The sequence below is a fragment of the Calonectris borealis genome, chromosome 27 (genome assembly GCF_964195595.1).
Source record: "Calonectris borealis chromosome 27, bCalBor7.hap1.2, whole genome shotgun sequence".
Classification (NCBI taxonomy): Eukaryota; Metazoa; Chordata; class Aves; order Procellariiformes; family Procellariidae; genus Calonectris; species Calonectris borealis.
The window spans coordinates 6438256-6464685 of NC_134338.1; the positions used below are offsets into that span (position 1 = coordinate 6438256).

A 26430-nucleotide genomic window follows, 5' to 3' on the forward strand; every position below is an offset into this window, starting at 1 on the left:
TGCACACGGCACGCAGGGGTGAGGGCGGGGGGCGTGCCCGGCGGCCTCGAGCCGGTGGGCGGTGCAGCGGAGTGACGTGACCGTCTACCAATAGAAAGAGCTGACCGGCTGGCGAGAGGCGGGGCTGGGCGGACAGACAGCTCGCGGAGCCAATGGAAGGAGAGAAGCCTTTCCCGCCCATTCTCTCCCCCCGCCCCCCCGTGTTGTTTGTTTGCGCGGAGCGGGGGAGGGGGCGGATGCGGCGCTGAGGGGAGCGGGGCGGCGGGGGGGGCTCGCCCGGCTCCGCCGCCGTTACAGGCGGGGCCCAGGCCCCGCTCCGCGGGCACGGCCGTTGTCAGGGCCGTTGGCGGGTCCCGCCGCGCCTGCCCGGCCGTGGGCCGGGCTCTCCCCGGGCAACGGGGCTCGGCTCCTGACAGGGCCCGGCCCTCCCTGGGGCCCGCGGCCTCTGTAGGCCTCGGGGCAGCTCCACACACCCCGGGTTATCCCCGACCCACCGCTCCCCTCCGCCGCCTTCGGGGGAGGACGGCGTTTCCCACCCGGGCCCCGTCCAGCCCAGGCCCCGTCACCGCCCCCACGGCCGACTGAAGGGCTCGGGCCTGAGGCGCAGCCCAGGGAGGCTTCCACCTCGGTTACAAGCCGCTGCGCCGGGCCCAGCCCGGCTGCTGACAGTGCCAGCTCCGTGCCTGGAGGAGGCAGCGGCCGGCCTGGGCAGCACCGAGGTGAGGGGAATCCCCCCCAGGTGACGCTGAGGCCCGGGGGTGGCTCGGGAGAGCGGTGCCTGAGTCCGTCCCTGTGTGTTTTTCAGGAAATACAGAAATAAAGGCTGGTCCTGCCCCGTAGGGCGAGATAAGGGAGAAGAAGGGCAGCGGCAGTGGGGTAACACCGGCCGTCCCTGTCAGCCCCGGGGGGGGATTTGGGACGGAGCACGGGGGGGGCGTTGAGAGGCAGAAGGGATGGTCGCTGGAAACGGCAGGGATAAAATATGGCCAAAAAAAGCCCAAAAAATTTCTGGTCCGCATCGGAGGTCGGTGTGGTGTTAGGGACGGGAAATAAAAATTCTTAATTTCTCATGATGAGCCTGTTCTGGCATCGAATCGAACCCGATTTACGTGACAAGGTTAATTTTAGAAGAGAAACTTTGGATTTTAGAGAGCGAGGGTTGATGACTAACAGGAGCGGCAGCTTCGGGAGCTCAAGAGGCCCTCGCGCGGTGGAGCCCCAGCCTCGGCATGGTGGAAGGAGCCCTGGAGCCTGCCCTGCCCTTTGGCTCTGCCGACGATGGAGCAGGTAGGGGAGTGCCGGGCTGGGGAGGAGGAGGAGGAGAGGAGAGGGACGAGGAAGGCACCTTTGCACTCTCACTGTCCCACCCTGGGTATCCCGTGCCTCAGTTTCCCTCCAGGACCTGGCAGGGTGTGTGGGGGGCACCGTGCAGCCCCTGCCCCTCGCTACAGCTGCTGGGGGGGGGGCTCGGGGTGCCCGGGTGACCCTGCTGCGGGCAAGGAGCTGGGGGCCCTGAGCCCCCCGGCCTCGCAGCTGCTCCCGCTCCCCCCGGCGGGGAATTCTGCCGGCACCTGCCCCGCGGGCAGCAACTGCTGCAGGCGCCTGCTGCGTCCCCAGGGCCCCCCCAGCTGTCCCCAGTGCTCCCCCCACAGCCCCCCGGCTCCGTCCAAGGGGGGCTGGAGCAGCTGCCCACCCCGGCATCCGGGGGATGGAGTGCCTGGGGACGCTGCCAGCTGCTCCCCGAGGGGCCTGAGGGGTGAGGGACCCCGGTCAGAGGGGATCCAGCCCCCCGGGGACGGGGGTCAGGCCAGAGCCCCGGTTGCCTGCAGCGCCGGGGACAGGCAGCGGCGGCGGGGCTGCGGTGCCGCGGCGGGCGGCAGCGGCTCATGCGCAGGCGGCTCCCGCTCGTGTCCTCAGATGAGCCCGTGCCCGCAGGGAGCCGCAGAGCTAAATGTGGCGCGGGCTGCGGCGCCTGCGTCACCGCACGCCGGCCGGACGCGGGGCTGCCTCGCTGCCGGTGGCGGTACGGGACTGCCCGGCGCGGGCCGCAACGCCACGCACACGGCTGTGAACACGCCACGCAGCCGCGTGCACGGCGCACACGCCTCACACACGCCTGCGCACACGCCTTACGCCTGCGCACATGGCTTGCCGGGCCCGTCTGCGCAGGCCAGCGTGCCTGCCTGAGCCGTGACACACGCAACACGCGTGTGCCATGCCAAACCCTCCTCCCTCCCCACGCTGCCCAGCCCTTGCACCCCCCCACGTGCCCCCCAACTCCCCGCGGTGCCCCCCACAGCCGCCCCGGGTCTGGGGACAGGGCCCTGCTTGGGGACAACGCGCGTGGGGGACCCCACGTGCCCCCTCTGTGCCACCCCCAACCCTCAGGACACCCGTGTGTGTCCCCCCGAGCCCTGAGGGTCCCCAAGACACCCCCACAACGCCACAGGGCCACCCTATCCACCCCATCCCTTAACGGTGGCACCAGTAAGACCCCCCCAGGGACAGTTGGGGACCCCTCAACCCCCCCAAGCAGCGAGTCGGGGCCGGGCTGGGTTTTTCATTCACTTTTCCGCATACTTTTTATTTGTTACAAACATACAATTCTTTAAATATAGACTTGTAAAACTCCATTTGCAAAAATCTGCTACGGTAAGGAGTGCTCGCTAGCATGAGGAGTTCGTCACGTCGGGCGTCGTCTTTGCTAGTGGTAAAATCCAGGACCTGCCTTCGGCAACCGCCGGCCGCTCCCCGGCGTCTCCCGAAGCCGCCCCGCCGGCCGCAGAGGAAGGGAGAGGGGGGGGACGGGATCCCCCCCCCCCCGGGCGCCGGCAGCCCCGCGCTGGGCCGCCTAAAGTGCATGGTTTGCTTTATTTTTTGTTTTTCTTTCATTAAAAAAATAAGAGGAATAAAACTTTCTTCTTTCGTCAAGGTACTTCGGGGTGAACGTTTTGGTCTCTCAGCAGATATTGGCCGAAGCCAGTCCCGGCCCCGGCGGCTCTGGAGGAGGATCCGCTTCTCTCCCGCGCCGACGTTTTACCAACCGGCCGGCACGTTTCCACCTCTGCCCGGGGAGAGCCGCCCGTGCCGGACCCGCTCTTGGCCGCTGCGTCGGCGCTGCTCCGAGGCCAGAAATCCCCGGGGCCTCTCGCTCGCCGGGAACGCCGTGGTTCCGAGGGCCTCGACGCCACCGGTAACCCCAAACCATGGCGCCAGACACCGGCGCGGGGTCTGAGGTCTCGCCTGCGACCGCCAGCCCGACGGTCGCCACCGCTGCGGTGAGAAGCCGCCGACGCCGGTGCCGCGCTCTTCACCGGCTGTTCCTCTCCCGGCTTGGCTCGATCCGAGATCCATTCCGGCGCCTGGATTTGGGATCTCGCGCCAACACACCGAACGCCAGCTCCGCTTGGCACAGGCACCGCTGGCTCGACCGGCTCCGCGAGGAAGAGGAGGGCGACGGCGCCCGCGGCCGAGCCTCGCCCTACGAGGAACACCTCTCCGAGCATCCACGGAGACGCCGGCGAGCCGCTGCGACGCCGAGCCGGTTCAGATTTCCCACCGGGAACCCTCTCCCGGCGAGCGCGGCGGCAAATATCTGCTGAGAGATTCCTCGTGCATCAGCTCAAGTACCGTCATCACTCGCTCACGCTTCTTTTTTTTTTCTATTTTTTTCTTTTTTTTTTTTTTTTTTTTAAATTTTTTTCTTTTTTAAAAGAGAAGCCGGCGAGGGGGTTGGTGGGGTTTTTTTTTTTTTTTTTTTTATCGCCAACAAGAGAAATCGCCGCTCTCCCCGGCACAGCAGCCCCGGGGACCGGTCACCTCCCCCCGAGTCGTCCTCCGCCGGCAGCGAGGGACCACGAGGGGACTCTCGTGCCCGTGACCCCAAAATGGCTGGAAACAAGGCAGGATAATTCCCATTTTCTTCCATATTTTTCTCTTGGGGGGAAAAAAAATTGAAGCGGTTTTAACTTTTAACGGAGCCACCGACGGCTCCCGGCTCTCGGCCCGGACGTTTTGGGTATTTACATTGATTTTGGGGTGCTATACAAGATTTACAAGATTTCTTTTTTGTACAGCGATAGTCGCGCTCTCAAACCGTCCCTCCTGGGGCAACAGAAATCTGGAAGCTCCAAGAATTCGGGACATTTTTTTCCCCCCCCTTCCGGTTTAAAAAAAAAAAAAAAACAACTTAAAAAAAAAAAGCAATTTGCCTGTTTTCTACAGAATCCAAACCAAAAAAATAAACCCCAACCAAATCTCATATATATACACACACACACACACATATGTGTATATACATATATATAAGGGAACAACCAAACCCTCCGACCCGCCGCGCGCGCGCCGCCGCCGCCGCCGCCGGATTCCCCGCGCCCCGGCTGCAGGCAGGCGTTTTTGGCGACGACGAGGTCCAGTCCGCGGAGAGAGGCCGGCGTGGGCAGCACGGCTTCGGCGTAACCGTCGTCCCGCTTTTCCTCGGGGAACGCTCCGCGGCGCCGGGAGGGGGGCTCCCCGCCGGCTCCCCCCCCCTCGGCAGCCCCACCCCGCCGTCCGCAGGCTGAACCGACTGGAAAAAAACCCCAAAACTCACCAAAAAAAAACCCCGTCTCCCCCCTCGCAGAAACCACCCGAGTCCTCGCTCGCACCCGTGGCGCGTCCGCCCGCCTCTCCGAATCGCTCTCGCCGGCCGCCGGCAGGTTAAAAAAAAAAACACCTTTTTTTTTTTTGTTTTTCCTTTCTCATTTTTCTTGGTTTTTGATGGTTTTTTCGCTGTGAGATTTCTTCCCCCGACGCGCTCTGCTCTTCTCACCCATTTGTGGAAGGTCAAATGGAGCTGCGGAAGGTTTCTGTACAGATGCGTCGCTTCTCCGGCAGGAGAAAGGTTTCCGGCTGCCAGAGCGAACGCCGTCTGCGGCGCTGGGTCCTGGGTTTGTGTTTTGTTGGTTTTGTTTTGGTGGTGTTTTTGGTTTTTTTTTTTTTTTTTTGGCGTTTCTTGCCTTTTTTCCTCTTCCACGTATTTCCTAGGCGGCTACCGAGAGCCGAGCCGGGCCGGCGGCGACCCCGCCGCTATCCCAGAGTAGAAAGGTAAGGCTAAATTACCGCAATTCAGCCAAAAAAAAAAAAAAAAAAAGAATATATATATATTTTTTTATATATATATATATATATATATATATATATGATCCTCTTCAAAAATAAAAGGAGAGGTACCGCCTGCGTCTTTGCAACCGGCAGCCGAACGCCGGCAAGTCCATCACCGCGGAGCCGGGGCGTCCCCCCCGGGGCGGCTGAGCGGTGGCCGCCGTCTCCCCCGATCCGGAGCCGTCGGCGGCGTTCGGGCGTTTTCTCCGCGGCAAAGAACGGAAGGCGCGCGCACACAAGAACGGGACGATGGGCGAATACAGCAGGACGTCACTGGAAAGAGCTGCCTTAGGGTACAAAATACAGTACGGACGCGGTTCGGACATCGAGATAAAAGACTATTGCTCCCGTGTGAGTGAGGAAACCCAGTCCTTTGCGACGGAGAAGAATTAAAAATGGGATAAACGGAAGAAATTTTGCGTTTAAAAATCCCTTTAAAAAGAGCTACGGAGGCGGAGAAGGGCAGGACGGGGTTTGGAGGACGGACGGACGGACAGACAACGTCCCCCGGGGCTCTGCTGGGTTTTGGGGCGAGGCGGGGGACGGAGTTGGCGTCGTCCCCCCTCCCCGCCTTGCGCAGACGAGTCGCTGCCGGCCGTTCCTCGCTTCCCAATAAATACGGAGCGAGCGGAGAGAGGGAGACGCCGGGATCCGCGACAATAAATTAAGGAGGCAGCTGAGATCGGAAGGCGGGCGTGCGCAGGCTCCCAAAAAATAGCGGAAAAAATTAATTTAAAAAAAAGTCCTAAAACTGGAGAAGCCGTCGGACGAGAAGACCTGAAACTTTGGAATGAAGAGCGATGAACCCCAACCAGTTCAGAGTTCCTGGGATAACGTGGCTAAAAAAATACCTTTCTGGAAAGGGCAGGATTGACCCGATTTAGCTAAAAAAAGAGAGGGGGGGAAAAAAAAAAAGAAAAAAAAAAAAAGACCATTTGAGAGTGGAAAAATCCATTTAATGCGGGAGGTGATGGCTGGAGGGACCCCGCTGGCTCCGGCGCGGCTGGCCGAGGCGGCAGAGCCAGTGTGGCCAAGGTGGTAAAAACAAAAAAAAAAAAAAAAAAAAAGGGGAAAAAAACCCCCAAACCCCCCCAAAAAAAAAAACAACACCGGAGGCCCCGGCTGCCGGGGCGCGGAGTCTCGCCGGTGCTACCGAGCCGCCGCCGCGGCGTGAGGTACTGAGGAAAGGCGGCGAGTTGGTTTTGGGAAGAAAAAAAAAACAAAAAAAGAGGAGAAGGGGCGGATTACGGTGCCCGAGGGTCCCGGCGCCGCCGCCTTCGGTGCCGGTTGTGCCGGCGAAAGGGTAAAACGGGAAGGAAACCCGGCCGGGCCTTCCCGGTACGGAGCCGGCGCTCGCCGGAGGCCGCCTTATTTGGAGAGAAGGGGAAGATCTTGCGCCCCGTCGAGCTTTCCTTGTGCTTTGTGCCTGCGGGAACCTGCCTCTCTCTGCCACCCCCGCCACCGGGGGGGAAACGGGGCGGGGGGGGGGGGTGGGGGGAATAGCACTAAATCATCCAAACCCAGAAAGTCTTCCTTAATTTTCAGGGACCTGCCAGCTTGGCGCTAGCTCGGGTGCGGGTTCCAGTTCGGGCGCCCGGAGTTTAGCAGTTTGCATCCCCAAAAAAAAAAAAAAAAAAAAAAAAATCAGAAATCTGGAAAAGGTGGGGGGTGGGGGGGGGCAGAAGGGGGGGAAAAAAAAAAGAAGGAAAATAAAGGGAAAAAATAAAAGGAGAGAGAACGGCCGTTGGTCCAGACGCCGCCCCCCCCCCGCCCCGGCTCTCGCTTCCGAAAGCTCCCGCTCGCCGGCTCCGCCGCTCTCCCCCCTGCTCGGCTCCTCTTCCGCCGGCGAGGGCTTCGGCGCGGGGCGGCTCCCCTCCGCGCGGCGTGGGCGCCGGGATGCTGGTTTCGATGGTGGTGGTGGGGGGGGCACCGTGTCGGGCTTTGGGAGAGGAGAGGGGATCCGGGCGGGGTCCCCCCCCACCCCGACCCCCCGCCCGAAAAGCAGAAGAGTCCTCGGGGCTGCGGGGAGGAGGGCGCCGGCGGCGGGTCCCCCGCGGCGGGGGGACGGTGGCGGCTCGTCCCGGCGGCGGCGGGGTGCGTGCGGAGGAGGGAGGGACGCGGTCGGCGCCGCGGTCGGGCCGGTTCCTCTCTCCCCCTCCGGCGGCGGGCGGCGGGGGGGGGGGGGGGGTGTCGGGGCCCCCCTCGCCCCGTCGCGGGGGGGGTGGGGGGGAAAGGGGGGGCCCGGGGGGGGTCGGGGAGGGGTCGGGGGGGGGCCGGCGACGGGGTTCAGGGCGGGGGAGGCTCAGTCGTCGTCCACGTCGTCGCCGTCGGAGTCGTCACCGGCGCCGCTGCCGCTGCCGGGACCCGGCGGTCCGGCGCGTCGGTCGTAGAGCTTGTCCCGCTGGCGGTCCTGGATGTCGCGCATCTCCTCGGCGTAGCGGCAGAAGGCGCCGCCGAACTTGGCCCAGGCCTTGTAGGGGACGGTGATGGCGTTGCGGTAGGACGGCTTCACCTCGCTCACCCGCAGGAAGACGCCGTACTTGTTGCAGCCCACGTCGAAGAAGAAGCGCTTGGAGTCCACGGTGATGGAGGTGCCCTCGGGCAGCTCCCCGTAGAGCCCCCCGCCGCCCGGCCCGCCGCCCCCGGGGCCGCCCAGCTCGTCCTCCTCGCCCCCGTAGTCGTCGATCAGCTTGGCCAGGGCGTCGCGGAACTCGATCAGCCCCTGGGCGGGCAGGGCGATGGTTTGGCCGCTCTGCAGCCCGGGGGGGCCGCCCGGGAAGCCCCCCGGCCCGCCGGGGCCGCGGTTGACGGTCTGGCGGATGCGGAGGAAGCGCCCGCGCTGGTTCTCCTTCAGGTCCAGGTAGTACTTGCGGTTCTCCCGCACCAGGAACTCGCTCTTGAGGGCGCGGCGGGGACCGGGGCCGGCGCCGTCCTCGCCGGGGGGGCCGGCGGCCTGGGCCAGCTGCTCGGGGCTGGAGGGCCCCAGCTGGGCGTAGTGCTCGATGAAGTCGCCCAGGTAGTCGCGGAACTCGGCGGCCACCGCCATGGAGAGCGTGAGGCGGCTCTTGGAGCCGCCCGCCCCCACCTCGGCGATCTTCAGGAAGCGGCCCTTGGCGTTCTGCTTGACGTCCAGGTAGAACCGCTTGTTCTGGATGTCCAGCCGCTTCGAGGCCAGCTCCTGCGTCTCCTGCTCCGGGCCCGCCCCGCCGCCGCCGCCGGCCCCCCCGCCGGCCCCGGGCCCGCCTCCGCCGCGGGCGGTCGCGAACCCGCCGCTGCCGCTGCCGCTGCCGCCGCGCTCGCTGCCGCTGTCCCCGTCCGCCATCTTGTCCGTCCGCCCGCCCGCCCCGCGCCGGCCCTTCCGCGCGCGCCGCCCCGCTTCCGGCGCGCGGCCCCGCGCCCCGCCCCGCCCCTCTGCGACAGGGGTGACGTCACCGCCGCACTCCGCCGCGGGCGCCCTCCCTCCCGCCCCTCCCGCCTCACGTGGGGCGGGGGAAGGCCCCGCCCGCCGCGTCCCCGCGCGCCCTCTGCCGCCGCCGCAGCCACGCCCCCCCCGCCGGAGCCACGCCCCGCGGGCGGGCCGCGCTCGGGGATGGCCAAGCCCCGCCCCACGCCGGTCCCCGAAGCGCGGCGCCGTGACGTCACCAGCAGCCCCGCCGCTCCCGGCTGCCAGTCACGCCCGCCGGCAGCTCCCATTGGCCGCGCGCGGGAGGAGGGTGGTGCCGGCGGTGAGGCCCGGAGCCCCGCCCCCTCCGGCCTGCATGACGTCATGGCCGGCCAGCCTGGCGTCATCGATCACGTCAGCGGCAGGAGGAGCCACACCGGGGATCTGGCAGCCGCCGGGGACCCCCCGGGAGCTGCTGCCGGGGCAGGGGCCGCCCCACGGCCGGGGGAGCCCCGGGAGGGTCCGGCCCCGAGGGGCACCCGCCCGTGGGACAGCCGAGCGCGGGGCCCCCCCCCCCGTTGTCCGGAGAGGTCTGAGGTCACGCGGGCGCCAAGAGCCCCCGGGGTGGTTTGTGCCCGCCGGCGGGAGCGAGGAGGGCCAGGAACGGCCGCGGCGCCGGCGGGTTCCGTGAGCGCGGGGCCCTGCGTTGAGGAGCAACGTCTGCGCGGGGGAGGGGCCCGAGGGGGTTCAGCCCCCCCTCCCGGGAGGAGCCCGTCCGCAGGGGTGACGGGGTGGTGACAGGCGAGTGGCCGTGGGCTACCGGGACCTCAGGGGGCCACTGACACCCCCGGGGACACCACCCCGGCCCCGCGGTGCGGCCACCGTGGAGGACAGCGCCCAGTTGTGGCCCCCCCGGTGCGGACAGAGAGCCCCCCCAGGGCACAGAGGGGTGGGGTGCAGCCCAGACCACCATTTTGGGGGGACACCTTGTGTGGGAGGGGGGGAATCCAGCCCCCCCCTTGGTGGGTGGGGGCTTATTTTTGGGGAGGGGGTCAAGGCTGTCAAGCAGGTCTTGCTTCTGGAGCTCCCCCCACCCAACCAGGGGGACACCAAGGCTGCACCCCAGGACCCCCCCCATTCCCAGGGTGCAGGGAGGGTGAAGGTGGGGTCCCCCCCACCCCAAATACCCCCCTCCGAGGTCATGAGCGCTTCCCACCCCCCCCCAGTGTCCCCCCCCAGCTCGTGATGACAGTAATAGCTATAAATTCACCCCCATGGCCTGGCCCCCCACCCCCTGCTACACCCATGGGTGCTGCCCCCCCCCCCACGCTGCACCCATGGGTGCTGCCCCCCCCCCCACGCTGCACCCATGGGTGCTGCCCCCCGCCCCCCCGCTGCACCCATGGGTGCTGCCCCCGCCCCCCCGCTGCACCCATGGGTGCTGCCCCCCGCCCCCCCCCCGCACAGACAGAGCCCGGGTCTCCACACACAAACTCTTTATACGGGGGGGCACACACAGCGGGGGGAGGCAGGCCCAGAAGACGCCCAGTGGGTGCTGGGTGGGGGGGAGGGGGGCGTGACCCACGGGCCCCCCAGTGGGTGCTGGGGGGTGGGGGTGTCAGTGCAGTTCCCCCCCCACCCCCCGCCCCGTGGGTGCCTCAGTGGGGCAGCTCGTGGGGGATCAGCTTGTAGTGGGCGCCGCAGGAGGGGCAGCGCTGGGCCTCCCCCTGGTGCAGCCAGAACCAGACGACGCAGCTGTTGTCCTCTTCGCCTGGGAGGAGGAAGAGGAGGGTGGGAGGGAGGGAGACACGGAGGGGGAGGGGGGGGGACAAGGGGGGTGTCACTCACAGACGCAGCCCACGATGCGCTTGGTGCCGATGGAGGGGACGAGGTTCGGGTCCTCCTTGGTGCCCGCGTAGCGCTTTGGCCGGAACATGCTGTAGGGGTCCTGGGGGCGGGGGGGGCGGGGTGAGCGGGGGGGGCACCCCCCGACCCTGCCCCGCACCCCCAGACCCTGCCCCGCACCCCCCGGCACACCCGAACCCCCCCCCCCGAACCCCCCGCCCCCGCCCGCACTCACCAGGCCCTTGTTCATGGCCTCCAGCACCTTCCGCTCCAGCCCCGTCGCCTGCTCCTCGTCGCTGGCGAGGCCGCCTGCGGGGCACCGCGGTCAGACGGGAGGCCGCGGCTTCACCTTGCCGCCGCCGCCCCTCCCGGTTCCCCCCCCCTCCACTCACTCACTCACCGGGCACGGCGAGGCAGCGGGCGGGCGCGGCGCGGGCGGAGGCGGCGGGCAGCAGCCGCAGGGCCGCGCTCACCCGCAGTAACCTTGAGGCCATGGCGGCGGCGGCAGCGGCGAACAGCACTTCCGGGCGCGGCGGCGGAAGCGGAAGTGGCGGCACTGCGGGGCGGGGAGCGCGGCTCGGCCACGCCCCTTGGGCGGTGGGCGCGCCTCGCCCCCCGCGACCACAGCCCCGCCCTTAGCAACAGGCCCCGCCCCGGGATAGAAGCCCCGCCCCTAGGCTAGAAGCCCCGCCCCTGAGATAGAAACCCCGCCCCTGGAGCAGAAGCCCCGCCCCTGGGAGTAGAAGCCCCACCCCTGAGGCAGAAGCCCCGCCCCTCTGTGCGACCCCAGGGGTCAGCAGGAGCTGGGGAGGGGTGACGGGGGGTGGCCGTGGGGGGGCACCCGGGGGGACAGGGACGATGTCCCCGGGGCCGGGGGGGGCAGGGACAGCCCCCCGGCCCCCCCTGCCTCAGTTTCCCCCCCACCCCCCCAGGGAGCCCTCGGCTGCTTACTCATCCCCATCGATCCCCGCGCCGCTCGTTAGCCACCCCGGCGCTAATTGCCTCCGATTAACCCCCCCCCAAAGGGGCCACGGGGCGGGGGGGTCGTTACCGCCCGAGGAGGGGGGGCGAAACCAACCTTTTTTTACCCCATTTTAAGGCCTGCGCAAGTTTGGGACCCCCCCCTCCCCGTTTTTGCAGGCTGGGATGAAGGGGCACCCATGGGTGCTGCGGGGGGCGGCCGGCGGGGAAGGGAGGCAGCACCCTAAGCACCCCCGGCCTCCTTTGGGGTGGGGGTGGGAATAAAAAAAAACCTGAAAGGAGAAAATATGGTAAAAAAAAAAAAAATGGCAGCGAGGGTGGCGGCGCGGGGGGGGGCCGTGGGCGCCTGCCAAGGGAGGAGGGCAGGACGGGACGGCGCAGGCCGGCCCCGCGGCAGCCGCCCCAGCGCTCGCCGGGACGGCACCCGCCAGCACCCTCACCCCCACCCCGGGGTGCCCCGCTTTTTATTTTTTTAGGGGGGAGGGGGGGGGGACACGGACACACAGACAGCGGACACCCCGACACCGGTCCCCCCCCCACCGGCCATGGGCATCCAGGGCATGGAGCTGTGCGCCGTGGCCGTGGTCATCCTCCTCTTCATCGCCGTCCTCAAGCAGTTCGGCATCCTGGAGCCCATCTCCGTGGAAGGTAACACCCCCCCTTAATTAATTTTAATTAATTAATTTCATTTCTTTTCAGCCCCCCCCGCCGCATCTTGGGGTGTCCCCATCCTTCCCCCCGCCCCGGGTTAAAGGACCTGTTGGGCCCAAAAAATGGTCCCCGTGGGGTAAAACCTGCTTTTTTTTGGGGGGGCACCACCTCAGAGGAGGGTTTGGGGGTGAAGGCTGAGGGTTTGGGGGTGCGGGGGGAGCCGGCAGCCCCCCGCCCTGCCCCCCGCACTTGCCGCGTCATGGCCCAGCCTTGCTCTGACCTTCCCCGAGGGGCTGGGCCGGCTCCGGCCCCCCCAAAACACCCCACTGAGGGGATGCTGGGGACCCCCCAGCCCATGCTGACCCCCAAACCCCTCCTGAGGGGCGATGCTGGGGGCCTCCGCGCCCCTGTCAACCCCCGGGACAGGATGACGGGGGGACCCCGGCCCACAGTGACCCCCAAACCTCCCCGAGGTGGGACATTGGGGGCCTCTGAGCCTGCGTCAACCCCCAAAACCCTCCTGAGGTGGGATGTTGGGGACCCCCCAGGCCACACTGACCCCCAAAACCCTCCTGAGGTGGGATGTTGGGGACCCCCCAGGCCACACTGACCCCCAAAAGCCTCCTGAGGTGGATGCTGGGGGCCTCTGAGCCCACATCGACCCCCAAAACCCTCTGGAGACAGGACACGGGGGGACCCCCAATCGCCCACTGACCCCCCAAATCCTCCCTGAGATGGACACTGGGGACCCCCCAATCCCAACCCCACCCCAGCCGCATGGAAGGGGCTCGGCGCTGCCCCGGCACCCCCCGGCACCCCCGGCTCGGCAGGAGATGGGGGGGGGTTACACCCCCCCACGGCAGCACCCAGGGGACCCCGGGGTTTTCCGGGGTGTCCCTACCGATGCGGCACGGCGGAGCCTCTTCCCAACCCTGGCCCGGTTTTCCCAGCCCGAAGTTCCCGATATCCCCGTCTCGGCGCTGAACGGCTCCGCGGGGGCTTCCCAAGCTGGAATTATTAATGAGCCATCATTTATTAATTACCTTCCGCGGGCGGGAGGGAGCATTAGCGGGGTCAGGGTGAGAGGCGGCTCCGGGATATTCCGCGCCCCAGGAATGTGCTGCCGGAGGCGGGCACGGGTCCGGCGGCTCCTGGGGAAACCCTCCGGGTCGGCCGGCTTCTCCCTCGGGATGTGAAACCCGGAGCTCCCCGGTTTTCCTCCCGGCACGAGGAGAATTTGGGCTTCGTCACCGGGTCGAGGGGTTTGGTTTTAAGCAAGGTCGGATCCGGGGCTGGAACCAGCCCGGATCAAGCGCGGGATGATGCGGAAAGGTTGCCGGAGCCACGGGGGTCTTTGCCGGCAGACGGCGGCGATGCCGAGCTGGAGCTTTCGGCCGTACGGCACCAACCCGAGGGGCTGGAGCAGCTGCTGGCGCAGACCAAGTTCACCAAGAAGGAGCTGCAATCCCTCTACCGCGGCTTCAAGAACGTGAGTGGGGGCGGGGGGGGGACCCTCGCCCCGGCCCCCCGCCCCGCGGGGCGAATTTTGGTGGAGCCGGGGTTCACCGGGCGCCCGCTCTCCTCCCCAGGAGTGTCCCGGCGGCCTCGTGGACGAGGAGACCTTCAAGCTCATCTACGCGCAGTTCTTCCCCCAAGGCGGTGAGTTGGGGGGACCCCCGAGGCGTGGGGGAGTCGGAGGGGGGCTGGATCCCGATCCCGGCGCGTGCCGGGGCGGGAGGGGGCTTCACCGGCTCTCGTCTTCCCCCCCCCTCGCAGACGCCAGCACCTACGCGCATTTCTTGTTCGACGCCTTCGACGCCGACCGCAGCGGGGCTCTCTGCTTCCAGGTGAGCGTCCCAGCACCGCTGCCGCGCCCGGCTTCTCGCCCGGCAAAGCCGTGCCGGCGCAGCGCTCCCGGAGCCGCGGCCGGCTGTAAGCGTGCCCAGCGGCGTGATTCATCAGATCTTCCCCCCTCGCCCGCGCGCGGTCGGGGATAAAAGCTGGGCGCAGCCAAAATTTTCGGACTCCTCGACGGCGCGAGCCTGTGCCGGGAGAGTTCCAGGCACTGCGGCAGGGGTGGTTGGCGGGGGGGGCCGGCGCCGGTTTTACCGTTGTGATTAAAAATAGCTACGAGCGAGAATAGAAATGGGATCAATAGGAAAAAAAAAAAAATCCCCCGGGGCGTCCCGCGATCGATGGCAGCGCCGCGGCACCGTTGGAGGGGGGGGGCGAACGGCCGAGCCGGGCGGGACAGGGGTCCGTCCCCGGGGGTCTGGGCGTGCCGGCGGTTGCCCGTGGGACGTCGCCGCTGACGGCCGCGGTTTCTCCGGCAGGATTTTGTCGTCGGCCTCTCCGTCTTGCTGCGGGGGACGGTGCACCAGAAGCTGAAGTGGGCTTTTAACCTCTACGATATTAATAAAGACGGCTACATCACCAAGGAGGTGACACGGGGCAAGGGGGACGAGGACTGGGGGGGCGGCGGGGAGGGTTCTTGTCACCCTGCCCCCCCTCTGTCCCCTCCTAGGAAATGCTGGAGATCATGAAGTCCATCTACGACATGATGGGACGCTGCACCCACCCCACCCTGCGGGACAGCGCGCCCGCCGAGCACGTGGAGTTGTTCTTCCAGGTGAGACCGTCTCGCTTTGTCCCCTTGTCCCCTCCCGGCGGCCACCAAACACCCCCCCGGTGTGTCACGGGCCGGGGTTTGTCACCACCGCTGGGGACGGGGACGTCCCCGCTGAGCCCCCGCTGTTCCCTTGCAGAAGATGGACAGGAACGGCGACGGCGTGGTGACCTTCGAGGAGTTCCTGGAGACGTGCCAGAAGGTGAGCGGTGCCTTCGGCGTCACCGCCATCCTCCTCTTCCTCGCTGCCATAACCCCGTTCCTTGTCTCGTCCCAAAATGACGTGCTGGGGGGGGCAGGAGAGACGGGGGATGACGGGAGGAGGGGGACCGGGGGCTCTGACCTCTCCCTCCTGCCCCGACCAGGACGAGGACATCATGAGCTCCATGCAGATCTTCGAAAACGTGATCTAGAATCCGGGACCACCCGCTCGGCCCCGCCAGCGCCCGAGGGGAACTTTTTTTCCTACAATTTCAAACAAAACGAGAGGTTAAAGGAAAGAAGAAAATAATCCACCTGGCTCCCGGCACTCCAGTTACAAGAGACGAGAAAAGATACGGACGACTTTGCCGGCTCATCCGCCTGAGCCCTCCCCGACACGGTGCCTGGCGATGCCCGCCCCGCCAGCCGGACCCATTTTGGGGGGCAGAGCCCCCCCCCCCCCCCCAAAACTGAGGATCCCTCTGCCCCGGGTGGTGCAGGAGACCTCGCCGCAGCACAAAGCCGGACCCCCTTCCCCCGGTACGCGCGCCTTCGGGGAGGGGACCCTCCGGGGAGGGGGGGGTTCTGTATCGCAGCCGTGAAATGGCAGCTCCCGAAGGCCGACTGAAAGCACAGGAACCTCCTCTCCCCCCATCCCGCCCATCGCTTAAGGGGACCCACAGCGAGGAGAGAGGCCGCTCCCCACCTCCCAACGGCAGGAGGAGAGAGGGTTTATTTTCTAAATAAAACAAATGGCGACGATTTAGGGATGAAACGTGCCGCCCGGGGAGCCGAGGGGGAAGTCAACGGCTGCGAGGGCCGGAGAGGGCGACGCCGAGCCCCGGGGTGGCGGTGGCAGAGGTGGCTTCGCTCACCGAAATGGCGGGATGCAGCCAGGAAGGTGATTTGGGTTATTTCTGCTTTTTTTCTCCTCACAAATGGGCCAGGGAGACCAGGCCGCACCTCAGCCAGGCCCCTGCCCCGGCCCCCCTCCCCCGGCCCGGCCCCCTCCTCCGCAGCCGCCTGTTGCTCCTTCACTCACTGCGTGTTTCCATGAAATAAAGGTGAGAAACACCCGCCTGGGCCCGGCTCGCTCCCGGCCAGGGGCTCCGCCGGCCCCGGCCTCGGCGCCGTCATGGCGGCGCTGTCATGGCGGCGGGGCGCTGTCATGGCGGCCGCTCCCCGTATCCTAGCAACGCCGCTGCCCCTCCCCTCCAGCGGAGGGGAGGCGTGGCAGAACGCCGCCGGCTCTCATTGGTGGCGCGGCCGGCGCCGCCCCGCCTTCGCCGCGTTCCCATTGGTCGATCGGAGGGCGGGGCGGGGACTCGGCGCGGGGACCTTGAGGCGGGGAGCGGGGTCGGCGCGTGCCGAGAGGGGAGTGACGCGGCACGTGACGTAGGTGGCACCGGGATCCCCTGTGCCCCCCCCCCCTCCGGGATCGGGGAATCCCCTGTCCGCCCCCCCGGGTCCGGGCACCGCGGGATCGGGGGGTCTTCGGGATCGGGGGAGGGGGAAACCCCTGGGATCGGGGCTGAGCGGGATCGGGGGGGTCCGGGGGGAATCCCCTGGGATCGGGATTGGGGGGGGATCCCCCGGAGTCAGGGGCGTTCCGTGGGATCGGGCTGAGCTCGTACGGGGTGGGGGGGGATATCCTCTGGGATCGGGGCTGTGTGGGATCGGGGGGGGAGGGGGAGGATCCCCCGGGTCTGGGGTTGTGCGGGATCGGGGGGATCCCTGGGATCAGGCTGAGCGGGATCGGGGCAGATCTCCTGGGATCAGGGGGGATCCCTGGCATTGGGCTGAGTGGCGTTGGGGTGGGGGGATATCCTCTGGGATCGGAGCAGTGCGGGATCCCCTGGGATCGGGGGGATCCTCGGGATCAGGGCAGTGTGGGATCGGGGGGGGATCCCCCAGGAGTGGGGCTGTGCAGGACCATGGGAGGGAATCCTCCAGGGATCCCCACTGTGCAGGACTGGGGGGATCCCACAGGGTTGGGGCTGTGTGGGATCAGGGGGAGGGATCCCCCAGGACTGGGGTTGTGTGGGATCGGGGGGATCCCTGGGATGGGGGCTGTGCAGGATTGCAGGGATCCCCCAGGATCCAGGCTGTGTGGGATCAGGTGATCTGCTCCCCCTCATCTGGTGTGCTAGGAGATCCCAGCTCTTCCCTGGATCTGTCCCACGCTGGGATCCATTCCCTGCCGTGGGAGGGTTTCGCTGCCACACCGGGGATCTCGTCCGTGCTGGGATCTGCCCCCCCCCCGGGGAGGGATCCACTGTCCCCAGCCTTTCCTTATTAGGGCCTGATCCCCTCTCCCCTCCCAATCTGTCCCATGCTGGGATCTGTCCCCCCTGGAGGAATCTATTCCGCCTCCACCGGGGACCCTGGTGCTGGGATCTCCCCTCCCTCCAGGATCCCTCCTGTGCTGGGATCTGCCCCTTCCCCCTCTCCCCAAGGGCCCCTCCTCGCCCCACGGCAGGGTGTCAGCCCCAGGGATCCCACCCGGTGCGGGAGGGATCCACCTGCGGGGGGGGGACACGACACAAAGTCCCCAGCCCCAAGCACCCTGGGGCCAACGGCCGGTGGCCGGGATCTGCTCCGGGCGGGATCCTGAGGATCTGATCCCCGGTACCCGCAGGCGGCGGATGCGCCTGCCGGGGGCCATGCGGCTGGTGCGGTTCCGGGGGGCCGGGGGGGCCGAGCCCCGGCTGGGGCTGGAGGAGGCGGCCGGGGGGAGCCTGGTGGACCTGAGCGCGGCCGAGCCGGCGCTGCCCCGCTCCATGCGCGCCTTCCTGGAGACCGGCCAGAGCGGCCTGGCCGCCGCCAAAAGGTGGGTGCCCCCGCGCCGGCGTCACCACCGGCATCGCCGCCGGATCCCACCCCGGCGCTGAGCCTCACCGGCCCCGCAGGGCGCTGGAATCGGGCCGGCACCGGCTGCCGCGGGGGACGGTGCGGCTCCTGGCGCCCGTCGGGGACCCGGAGAAGGTGATCTGCGTGGGGCTCAACTACCGCGACCACTGCCTGGAGCAGGACGTGAAGATCCCCAAGGAACCCATCATCTTCAGCAAGTTCCCCAGCGCCATCATCGGACCCTTCGATGACATCGTGCACCCCGAGGAGAGCAGCGTGAGTCCCCCCGGGACCCTGTCCCCCCCCCCCCAACCCCGCCATGGGGTGCAGCCCCTCCGAGTCCCCCCCATCTTCTCCCCGCAGGAGGTGGACTGGGAGGTGGAGCTGGCCGCCGTCATCGGGAAGAAGGGGCGGCACATCGAGGTAACCCCCCACCGGCCCCCTCCTCGTTTCGGTGGGGTCTGTGGGTGTGTGTGTCCCCCCGCCCCGGTTAAGCGAGTCCCCGTTGTCACCCCCCCCCCCTCCAAGGAGTCATCGGCGCTGGACCACGTCGTGGGCTTCACGGTGGCCAACGACGTCAGCGCCCGGGACTGGCAGATGAGGAGGAACGGGAGGCAATGGCTGCTGGGGAAAACCTTCGACACCTTCTGTCCCCTGGGGCCAGCCCTCGTCACCAAAGAGGCGGTGGCAGGTGGGGACAGGACGGGGACAGGACGGGGACAGGACGGGGACTCCTTCCCAGCTAACACAGGAGGCAGCAGGCACCAAATTTGCCCCAAAACATCCATGTTTTCCCCAAGGGGGGGGGTGTTGGCGGTGGCAGGGGTCCCACGGCGCTTGTCCCCACGTCCCCTCCCGGTGTGACGCAGTCCCCTCCGTCCCCGCAGACGTCCACAACCTGAGAATCCGCTGCAGCGTCAACGGGCGGCTGATGCAGGACAGCAGCACCAGCCAGCTCATCTTCAGGCTGCCCAAACTCATCGCATGGGTCTCCCAGTAAGTGCTGGGAGGGGGCTGGCGGCACCAGCACCGCTCCCCGGGGAATTAGGGGGGGGGGCCCACGGCTGCCGCCTCCCATCCCCGTTCCGCCCCCCAGGTTTGTCACGCTGGTCCCTGGGGACATCTTGCTGACGGGAACCCCTCCTGGTGTGGGGGTCTTTCGGAAGCCCCCCGTGTTTCTTAAGGTGAGGGAAAGGGCTGGGGTGGCAGAGCGGGGACATAAAAGGGGGGGGACAAGGCGAGAGGGGGGCTGCCAGCATCTCCCTGCCCCTCACAGAGAGGAGACGAGGTGCAGTGCGAGATCGAGGAGCTGGGCACCATCTGCAACAAGGTGGTGTGAAGACGGACACCCCAAATCTCGCCCCGATTCGGCTGCCTTCCCCCCCCCACCCCCCACCCCACCGTGGGGTTCAATAAATCCACGAGCCGGGGCGGGTACCTGCTCCCAGGTTTATCGGCGCCGCGCCGGCGGCTACGGCTGGGTGAACTGCCGGATGAAGGCTTCCAGCTTCTCCCGGTTCGTGCTGGAGCGGAAAGGCTGGGAGAGGTGGAGCAGGGGTCCGGCGGGGGTCTGTTCCTCCTCCAGCACCTGGGGAGGGAGAGGAGCGTCACTGGGGGGGGGGCAGCTCGAGGTTGGGGGGACGCTGGCAGAGCCCCCAGAAGAGCTTACCCCCATCTTCTTGAAGGTCTGCAGAGAGCTGAGGGCCAGGCTCCTGTTCGGGTACTCTGGAGGGAGAGAAAACCCCGAGGGAGCACCCGCATCCCCCCCTCCGGGCACCCACAGCCTGGCTTTTGGGTGCTGACCCCTCCGTCCCCCTACCCCGACTCACCGAACCCGTCCTCCTCGGCCAGGAATTGCAGCAACGCCTCCACGTAGGCGGCCTCTGGGGTTGGGGAGAAACAGGGGGGTCAAACCCCACCGCCCCCAGCTCCCGGGGGGCGGGGTGCAGCCCCTCGCCGGTCTTGGTGCAAAGCCAGGGCTGCAAGGGAGCTTCGGCTGTGCCTCAGTTTCCCCAAGAGCCAAGCCAAGGGGGGCTGGTGAGGTTGGAGGAGCGGTTGCCCACCCCGGGGGGGGTCCTACCGGGCTGGGGCCAGCTGGGTCGGTCCAGGAAAGCCACCGCTCTGGCGTAGGTCCTCAGCACGGGGCTCAGGAGCCGGCAGAGGAAGAGGAGGAACCCGGGCGAGCCCTGGGGCTCGCTGAGCTGGGTGGAGGAAGCCAAAGTTTAGTGAGACTGTCCTCACCCCGCCACCGAGGCAGGGGGGGGCGCGTCGGGGGACACCTCGAGTACCTTGAAGCAGCGTTTGGGGACCTCGTCCTCGCTGTCACTGTCGCTGTCGGTGAAGTCCATCCCCGCCCAGGGCTGTCCCTTGCAGAAGGGCCGTGGGGCCAAGTCGCAGACCCAGCGCTCGCTCTCCGGCTGCGGGGACAAACCGGCTACGGGGACCTTTGATGTCACCCCGCAGGGGACCCCGCTTCCTCGTCCCCTTCCCAGCCAGGACCGGAGGACGCAGAAAGGGCTGAGCCACCCCAGCGTGGGGAGGGGGTCCCGGGGGGGGGAGCACCCACCTCTTCAGTCTCCAGCAGCCCACAGAGAAGGAGCTTGTCCACGATGTCCTGGCTCCGGCAGTCGAGGGGCTGGCAGGGCTGGGGGAGAGGAGGAAAGGGGCTGGCAGGCAGCCGGACTCCCCGGAGCCAGGCAGCGGTGACGGGCCACTTCCACGCGATGGCAGTGCCACCCCGCGCCGCCAGTCCCTACCGGGAACCCCAGCAGGTTTGGGGGCAGCAGCCGGAGCAGCTCCAGGGTCTTGCGGTGCAGCTCGTTCTGGCTGAGCACGATGCTGGAGGGTCCGACGGTCACCCCCAGGAAGGGCAGCATCTCCATCAGCAAGGCACGGATGGCACAGGCTGCCGGCAAAGCGGCGTCACCGATTCCCCCTGGCATCACCGATTCCCCCCCCCGGCGTCACCGATTCCCCCTGGCGTCACCGATTTCCCCGCCGGCGTCACCGATTCCCCCTGGCGTCACCAATTTCCCCCCCGGCGTCACCAATTTCCCCCCCGGCGTCACCAATTTCCCCCCTGGCGTCACTGATACCCCCTGGCGTCACCGATTTCCCCCCCGGCGTCACCGATTCCCCCTGGCGTCACCGATTTCCCCCCCGGCGTCACCGATTCCCCCTGGTGTCACCGATTTCCCCCCCGGCGTCACCAATTCCCCCCCCGGCGTCACCAATCCCTGGTGTCGCCGATGCCCCCCGCCTCGCTCCTCACCTCCCACCGCCTCGCTGGCAAAGACGGGCAGGATGGCAGCGCTGTGGTGACCCAGCTCCCTCAGGGCCTCCGCCGAGGCCTCGGGGACCACCAGGACGTCACCGATGGGGGAGAGGTGGTAGAAGGTGAGGTGGGCTCCGAGCAGGACGAGGCTGTGCTGCACCAGGGCGCGGAGCTGCCCGGAAAAGCCCACGTCGTGCTGGCGCAGCAGGATCTCCTCCAGCAGCCAGGCAAAGTCCGGCATCAGCCGGGAGAGGAAGACGCCCTGGAGGAAGAGGAGGATGAGCTGGCCCCCTCCACGACGGGGACGGCTCTGGAAATCTTGCTCCGAAGAAAAAGAAACCTGGATATCTCCTTGTCTCACCTCCCGGTGCTTGTGCAGCAGCAGCGCGGACGTGATCCCCACAGCCATGACGGCGGAGCAGGCAACGCCGTCTGCAAGGGAACGAGAGGCGCTCGTTAGCCATCGGGGGATTGGGGGTGTCACCCAGACGGCGGGACGACGGACTCCTGCCTCCCCCAGCAGACCCCCTCACCGCTCAGGGAGTGCAAGCCCAGCTCGGTCACCAACGTTTCCTCTTCTGCCGCCAAACCGGCGGCCGTTGCGGGGCCAGGACCCCAAATCTTCGCCTTTTTGCCATCCGGCTGGCTGGGGCTGGAGAAAACGGGGCGAGAAGGGTGAGAAAGCGGGGCCGGGAGTAGACGTGGGAGGCGAGACGCTGCCCCGAGGCCCCTGCTTACCACGTGCCGAGGATGGCGGGCAGCAGCAGCTCCTCCTCCGGCGGCTTCCCCTCGCCGCTCTGCCTGACGAGGTTTTTGGCTATAAACTCCTGGGAAGGACAAACGAGCCCGTCGGCGCTCGCAGCCCTCGGCGCCGACGACCTGACTTGATCCCTTGGGTCCCCAGGGCCCCCATTGCCCCAGCAACCTCCCCGGCTTCCCCTAAAGGGAGGCTCACCGGATCCCCTGGAGAACACCGGATCCCCTGGAGGACACAGGATCCCCCGGAGGACACCGGATCCCCTCCAGCCACCCCAAACCCCTCATTCCGACCCGCACAGCCGTCGACATCCCGGCAATAAATCCTCCGGGGCCGGGAGGGATCCAGCCAGGAGCCCTGGCCGTACCTGTAAGGAGAAGGGCTGGGCGAAGTCCACCCGGGCGCAGCCGAGGTTTCGGCGCACGGCCCGGCACGCTGCCCAAAGGCAAGCGCCGAGACCGAGGGGTCGAGCACCGCGCTGGGAGAAGAGGGGAACCAAAGCATTAACGGGGTGATGGGAGGCGAGCGTCGCTCCCCGAGGGGGGGGGGGGGGAGGCGCTCGACGATTCGGGTGCTGCACCCACATCGGCAAAACCTCTCACCGCTCCTTCCCGGTGCAAACCGCCGGGGACCACGTCGTAGGCGATGCCCACGGGGACCAGGAGGACGTCGGGGACGGCGCCGTCCCGCACGGCTCGGTACACCAGGGCCAGCCACTCCCGGGCAGGGGCAGAGAGATGCAGGGCGAGGGGGGGCTCTTCCAGGAAGATGAGAAGGGGCTGTCGGCTCCTCAGCACCTCCTCGACGTACTGGGGGAGGAGACGGGATGAGGCTGGGGGACACTGGCGGCACTGGATGCACGGGAGCTGCCAGCATCCGTCGCACAACCGAAAGGCTCGGCCAGCCCACGGTCCAGACACCCCCAGACGCTTTTGGAGCTCGGGGGGGGGATGTTTTATCCCTTCCAGCAGCCCGGGCTGGACCTACCGTGGCCAGGACAGCCCCCGGCAGCCCTTCGTCCTGGTTGCTCAGCGTCTGCTCCGTCCTCGAAGGCAGAAAAATCCCTCCCAGGCGGCCGAGCAAGGCTCTGCGGGGGAAAGACGACACCACGGGCGCCCACCTTGCATGGGGCCACGTCCCCCCCAGTTCCCCACCACGGCTCGGGGCCTTCGTGAGTGCCCCAAGCCGGGGTCTGCCGTGCCTTACCGGAGGCGAGGGCTGCAGACCTGGCCGCCCACCGTCACCCTGGGCACCCCCAACCCTTGGGAGAAGAGGAGGAAGGACAGGAGCAGCCCATCCAGCTGGGATTTGTGCGTCGAGAGGAAAACCAGCGGCACGCCGGGCTGCAAGGAAAGCCAGGGCTCAGCGCCCGGTGTGCCGACGGCAAGGCACAGGGCCGAGCGCGGCTCGCCGGGCTCCCTACCGTCCTGGCGGCCCTCAGCACCATCTCCAGCTGCCCTCGGTGGAGCTGCAGGCTGAGGAAGAGGCGGTTCAGGAGCTTGAGCAGAGCCCAGTGGCAGAACCTGCAGGACAAGAAACAAGTGAGCTGCTCCCAAAACCCCCCCGGAGACCTTATCCGGGCCACCCTTCCCTGCCTCAGTTTCCCCATGCAGGCAGGCGAGGCGGTTGCATGAGACAGCCCAACTCGAAATGTCACTTTTCAGCTCCCGTAAAGCAAATAAACAGCTTTATTATAAATTAAGTTAAAACATTAAAGGCTGGATGTGACAAGACCACCCCCTTCTCCGCCCGGCAACAAAAGCTGAAGTCAATTACCCCTCCATCTCCCCGTCCTCCCGCACGCTGTTTACGGGAAGGATCTGAACGCTTTTATCCCCCGGGTAATTTCTTCCCTTTAAATACTTCAGACTGCGCAGAGAGTTCTTTTATTACAGCTCAATCAGACAAGCAATTAGGCTACAATGCAACCTTTAATTGCCAATTTCTCAATGACAGGAGGAAAAAAAGAAAAAGCGGAGAGAGAAAGGAAAAGTTCCCTTTTGCTTTGCTTTGATTTCCATCCTCCCAGTGGTTTTTTTTTTTCTTCCTCCCTCCCTTCTCCATTCCAGCGTCAGATTCCAGCTGGAATTGGGGGAACTATCCCCAAGGAGCTGCGTGGGACCCCAAGGGCTGCCAGCCCTGCCGGCGTCCCCCAAACAACGGCGCGTGGGAGCGAGGCAGCGACCCAGCGCTCAACACCCACCCGAAGGGGCTTAATGCAGAAATTAAGAGCGTGAGAGACCTGGAGTGGAGGAGAGGGACTGGGAATGCCCCAGCCAGGAACTGGGATCCCTCCAGGAGGAGGTGGGAGATGCCCGTGAAGGGGGATTCCGCACCCACAACCCTCCCCGGCGAGGGAATGCAGACCTCAGGATGAGAAGGGAGAGCGGGGCCTGGATTTCAGCCAGGATCTTGAGTATTTTCTCCTTCTGGGATTCACCGTCCCCTCTCCGGGACCGGCTGGTAGCGACATCCCGTACCCTGCCAAGGGGATGGAGAGGAGGTGGGAAGCACGAGGCAGAGCCAGGGGTTTAAACAAACCATTCTGCATTACAGTAATTACAATGTACTGGCTGCCAGCCTCGTGCCGTGTAATTAGCGATGATAACGAGTTAGGTGACAGTTGCCAGTCACCCCAGACGCCACGTGCTCGGGACGGGGCGAGACTGGGAGAGCCTCGGCGGCATCCGGGGGCAGAGCCCGGAGATGGGAGAGCCGGTTCTGCACCGAATCGGGGTACCAGCCCCTTTTTGGGGGTGCTGAGCCCGGGGAGAGCGGCTACAAAGCCCCTTCCTCGGGGTGAGCTTATGGGAAGGGCGCAGGAGCGAGGAGGAGCTGGCACATTTCTTTCCGCCGGGAGCAGACGAGCGCATCCCTCGCTCCGGTGACCGAATGGGATCCCGCAGGATTGGGGGATGAGGCTGCAGGACCCGGGTCCTGCCACGGGTGAAGGTGACCCCGCAGAGCCCCTCCGGCTGCTCCCACCTACCTCTTACTGCGGCAGATCCTCGCCGGGAGATCTCCCGGGGTGTCAGCAGGAACTTTCCAGTCCCAGACAGCCAGGAAACCACAGACCCTTCGGACCAGCCAGCCCCGGTACCTGGACAAGGGAGACAGACAGCGACGTCCCGGTGGTTAGAGGCTTTTCCAACCCTCTAGCTATGCGTTGGCAAGAATTTGAGATTTTTCTCCCCGTTTTACAGCTGGGAAAAACGGAGGCACCAGCAGAGCGATGCTCCCGGCCGCCCCGGTCCTTGCAGCATCGCTCCGCGCGCAGGAAGGAAACCTGCAATTGCTAGAAACGCGCAGGGGATACCGCAGAGGTCCCAAATCGGGGATTTTTCCAAATCTGTCCCCAAATCAGAGCAAGGCAGCACCTGAAAAGGACGCAAGTGAGGTTTTAGATAAATCAGAGAGCGTGCGGCAACCCAGCGAAAGGGCTGCAGGTGGCCGGAGAGGGACACGGGAGCTTCAGACCTTCGTCTTTCCGCTCGTGATCTCAGCCACCCATCACCCGGCTCTTTTTAGCCATCCCGCAACTCCCGAGTCGCTGCGAGGGGAGATGAATTATTCAAAGAGTTTGAAAGCTGGGATATTTCGAGCTGAATGAAGTATAATGACCCGATTTGGAAAAAAATTACAGCGCAAAATTGCTAGAGCCACCAGGGACTGCTCCGAAAGGGGAGAGGAACCGAAGGAGTTCAGCACCTCTGGAACAAAAAAATATCAGGCGTTTGGCAAGGAAACGGCTCCTAGGCTCCACGTCAGCTCCTGGGGGTCCGGAGCGAGGGCCCGTGGGGAGGAGGAAGAGCAGGAGGGGTTGGGGAAGAGGCCATTTCGCCTCTCCCCGGGGAACCGGGAGCCAGGGCTCGCTCCAAGCGCTGCGCGCGTGAGCTTGTCCTTGTGCCGAAGCCAGAGAGGAGAACGAAAACACCCCCAGCCCCCCCCTCCCCCGCCAAACTCTTCCCAACAGCATCAAGATACCAAGTTTTGTTTAAAAAAAAGAAACAACCCCAAATCTTCGACTCGGTGGCCAACTTCTCGCCCCAGCCTGAGCGTGACAGCAGCCGGAGGAACAGACCAAGCCCTCTCCCCTCTGCTGTTATTAACGCTCTGCGCTTGGAGATGCAGCTTCCAGCCTTTCAAAATATAATTAACAGAACTCTTTCTTGGACTAATTAGGGAGCAAGGATGACGGAGAGGCGTCCCTAGACTCCTGCACAGCAGGGAAAGGGATTTCCACGGGGATTCGGACAAAAGGGAGAATAAAACCTGGGGAAAAAAAGTGGTTTGTCCAGCGATCCCCAGCACAGAGCTGGTCCCGTCCTCACCGTGTGTCCTCCTCCGTCACCCGGATGGCGTCGCGGAAGCCGAGGGAGGAGAGGTGCTTGTGGTAGAAACCACCCTGGAAGGAGAAAGCGGGGTCAGCTCTTACGGCAACTTCGGAGGAGGACAGCGCGGGGAGGTTTCGGCTGTGCCCCAGCCCTCCCGCCAGGCGCACGAGACCCTTCGGATGGGGCTCGTCCTCTTCGCCAGCATCCCGGGATCCCAGAGTCTCTTCCCAACCGGCTCTGGGAAGGCCAGAGCTTCCAATGCCACGTTCTTACCCAGCTCTTCGGGGTGCAGGTCTGGCAGCAACGCCCCGAAAACGGACGGTATTTGCCCAGAAAAGGGATGAAAATTTCCAGTTTCTGCCCCGAATCGCAGACCCAGGTTTTCAT

At 66.3% G+C, this 26430-nt stretch overlaps 5 protein-coding genes and 1 long non-coding RNA gene across 6 annotated transcripts; 2 read left to right on the forward strand and 4 right to left on the reverse strand.

The window, feature by feature from the left end:
• Positions 1-4962: 4962 nt before the first annotated feature.
• On the reverse strand, positions 4963-8475 carry PURB (purine rich element binding protein B). Its single transcript, XM_075174739.1, has one exon. It carries the CDS (start codon positions 8462-8464, stop codon positions 7445-7447), a length of 1020 nt encoding a protein of 339 aa, XP_075030840.1. The 5' UTR covers positions 8465-8475; the 3' UTR covers positions 4963-7444.
• Positions 8476-10005: 1530 nt separating this feature from the next.
• COX5B (cytochrome c oxidase subunit 5B) lies at positions 10006-10980 on the reverse strand. The gene is made up of 4 exons (XM_075174740.1): positions 10770-10980; positions 10605-10678; positions 10373-10472; positions 10006-10295 (listed from the first exon to the last, which is right to left on the reverse strand). Exons 1-4 carry the CDS (start codon positions 10861-10863, stop codon positions 10183-10185), a joined length of 381 nt encoding a protein of 126 aa, XP_075030841.1. The 5' UTR covers positions 10864-10980; the 3' UTR covers positions 10006-10182.
• Positions 10981-11635: 655 nt separating this feature from the next.
• On the forward strand, positions 11636-15040 carry LOC142093522 (calsenilin-like). The gene is made up of 8 exons (XM_075174741.1): positions 11636-11998; positions 13366-13490; positions 13591-13660; positions 13778-13848; positions 14335-14442; positions 14526-14630; positions 14767-14829; positions 14993-15040. The coding sequence occupies exons 1-8, from the start codon at positions 11896-11898 to the stop codon at positions 15038-15040; spliced, it is 693 nt and encodes a 230-aa protein (XP_075030842.1). The 5' UTR covers positions 11636-11895.
• LOC142093523 (uncharacterized) lies at positions 13016-16016 on the reverse strand. The gene is made up of 2 exons (XR_012677443.1): positions 15871-16016; positions 13016-15092 (listed from the first exon to the last, which is right to left on the reverse strand). It is a non-coding gene; the product is annotated as an uncharacterized LOC142093523 (long non-coding RNA).
• Positions 16017-16695: 679 nt separating this feature from the next.
• LOC142093440 (oxaloacetate tautomerase FAHD2B, mitochondrial-like) lies at positions 16696-19124 on the forward strand. The gene is made up of 7 exons (XM_075174619.1): positions 16696-17658; positions 17738-17954; positions 18042-18101; positions 18207-18369; positions 18566-18674; positions 18775-18862; positions 18955-19124. The coding sequence occupies exons 1-7, from the start codon at positions 17474-17476 to the stop codon at positions 19015-19017; spliced, it is 885 nt and encodes a 294-aa protein (XP_075030720.1). The 5' UTR covers positions 16696-17473; the 3' UTR covers positions 19018-19124.
• A 2-nt stretch (positions 19125-19126) lies between these two features.
• Positions 19127-26430, reverse strand: LOC142093441 (glycerol-3-phosphate acyltransferase 2, mitochondrial-like). The gene is made up of 20 exons (XM_075174620.1): positions 26317-26430; positions 26041-26114; positions 24699-24809; positions 24077-24190; positions 23133-23232; positions 22916-23052; positions 22697-22796; positions 22315-22518; positions 22077-22187; positions 21691-21779; positions 21486-21604; positions 21314-21384; positions 20950-21214; positions 20435-20583; positions 20245-20322; positions 19967-20095; positions 19759-19879; positions 19508-19561; positions 19348-19403; positions 19127-19266 (listed from the first exon to the last, which is right to left on the reverse strand). Exons 1-20 carry the CDS (start codon positions 26428-26430, stop codon positions 19150-19152), a joined length of 2313 nt encoding a protein of 770 aa, XP_075030721.1. The 3' UTR covers positions 19127-19149.

Coding starts and splice junctions, on each gene's coding strand:
- LOC142093440 (XM_075174619.1), top strand. CDS start 17,474: ATGCGCCTGCCGGGGGCCATGCGGCTGGTGCGGTTCCGGGGGGCCGGG. Junction 18,370..18,565: donor CACCAAAGAGGCGGTGGCAG/GTGGGGACAGGA, acceptor CCGTCCCCGCAG/ACGTCCACAACCTGAGAATC. Junction 18,863..18,954: donor AGCCCCCCGTGTTTCTTAAG/GTGAGGGAAAGG, acceptor TGCCCCTCACAG/AGAGGAGACGAGGTGCAGTG.
- COX5B (XM_075174740.1), bottom strand. CDS start 10,863: ATGGCCTCAAGGTTACTGCGGGTGAGCGCGGCCCTGCGGCTGCTGCCC. Junction 10,473..10,604: donor AGGCCATGAACAAGGGCCTG/GTGAGTGCGGGC, acceptor CCCCGCCCCCAG/GACCCCTACAGCATGTTCCG. Junction 10,296..10,372: donor GCGCATCGTGGGCTGCGTCT/GTGAGTGACACC, acceptor TCCTCCTCCCAG/GCGAAGAGGACAACAGCTGC.
- PURB (XM_075174739.1), bottom strand. CDS start 8,464: ATGGCGGACGGGGACAGCGGCAGCGAGCGCGGCGGCAGCGGCAGCGGC.
- LOC142093522 (XM_075174741.1), top strand. CDS start 11,896: ATGGGCATCCAGGGCATGGAGCTGTGCGCCGTGGCCGTGGTCATCCTC. Junction 13,661..13,777: donor GCAGTTCTTCCCCCAAGGCG/GTGAGTTGGGGG, acceptor CCCCCCTCGCAG/ACGCCAGCACCTACGCGCAT. Junction 14,830..14,992: donor TCCTGGAGACGTGCCAGAAG/GTGAGCGGTGCC, acceptor TGCCCCGACCAG/GACGAGGACATCATGAGCTC.
- LOC142093441 (XM_075174620.1), bottom strand. CDS start 26,430: ATGAAAACCTGGGTCTGCGATTCGGGGCAGAAACTGGAAATTTTCATC. Junction 22,797..22,915: donor GTCTGCAGCCCTCGCCTCCG/GTAAGGCACGGC, acceptor TTTCCCCCGCAG/AGCCTTGCTCGGCCGCCTGG. Junction 21,385..21,485: donor GGGCTTGCACTCCCTGAGCG/GTGAGGGGGTCT, acceptor GTTCCCTTGCAG/ACGGCGTTGCCTGCTCCGCC.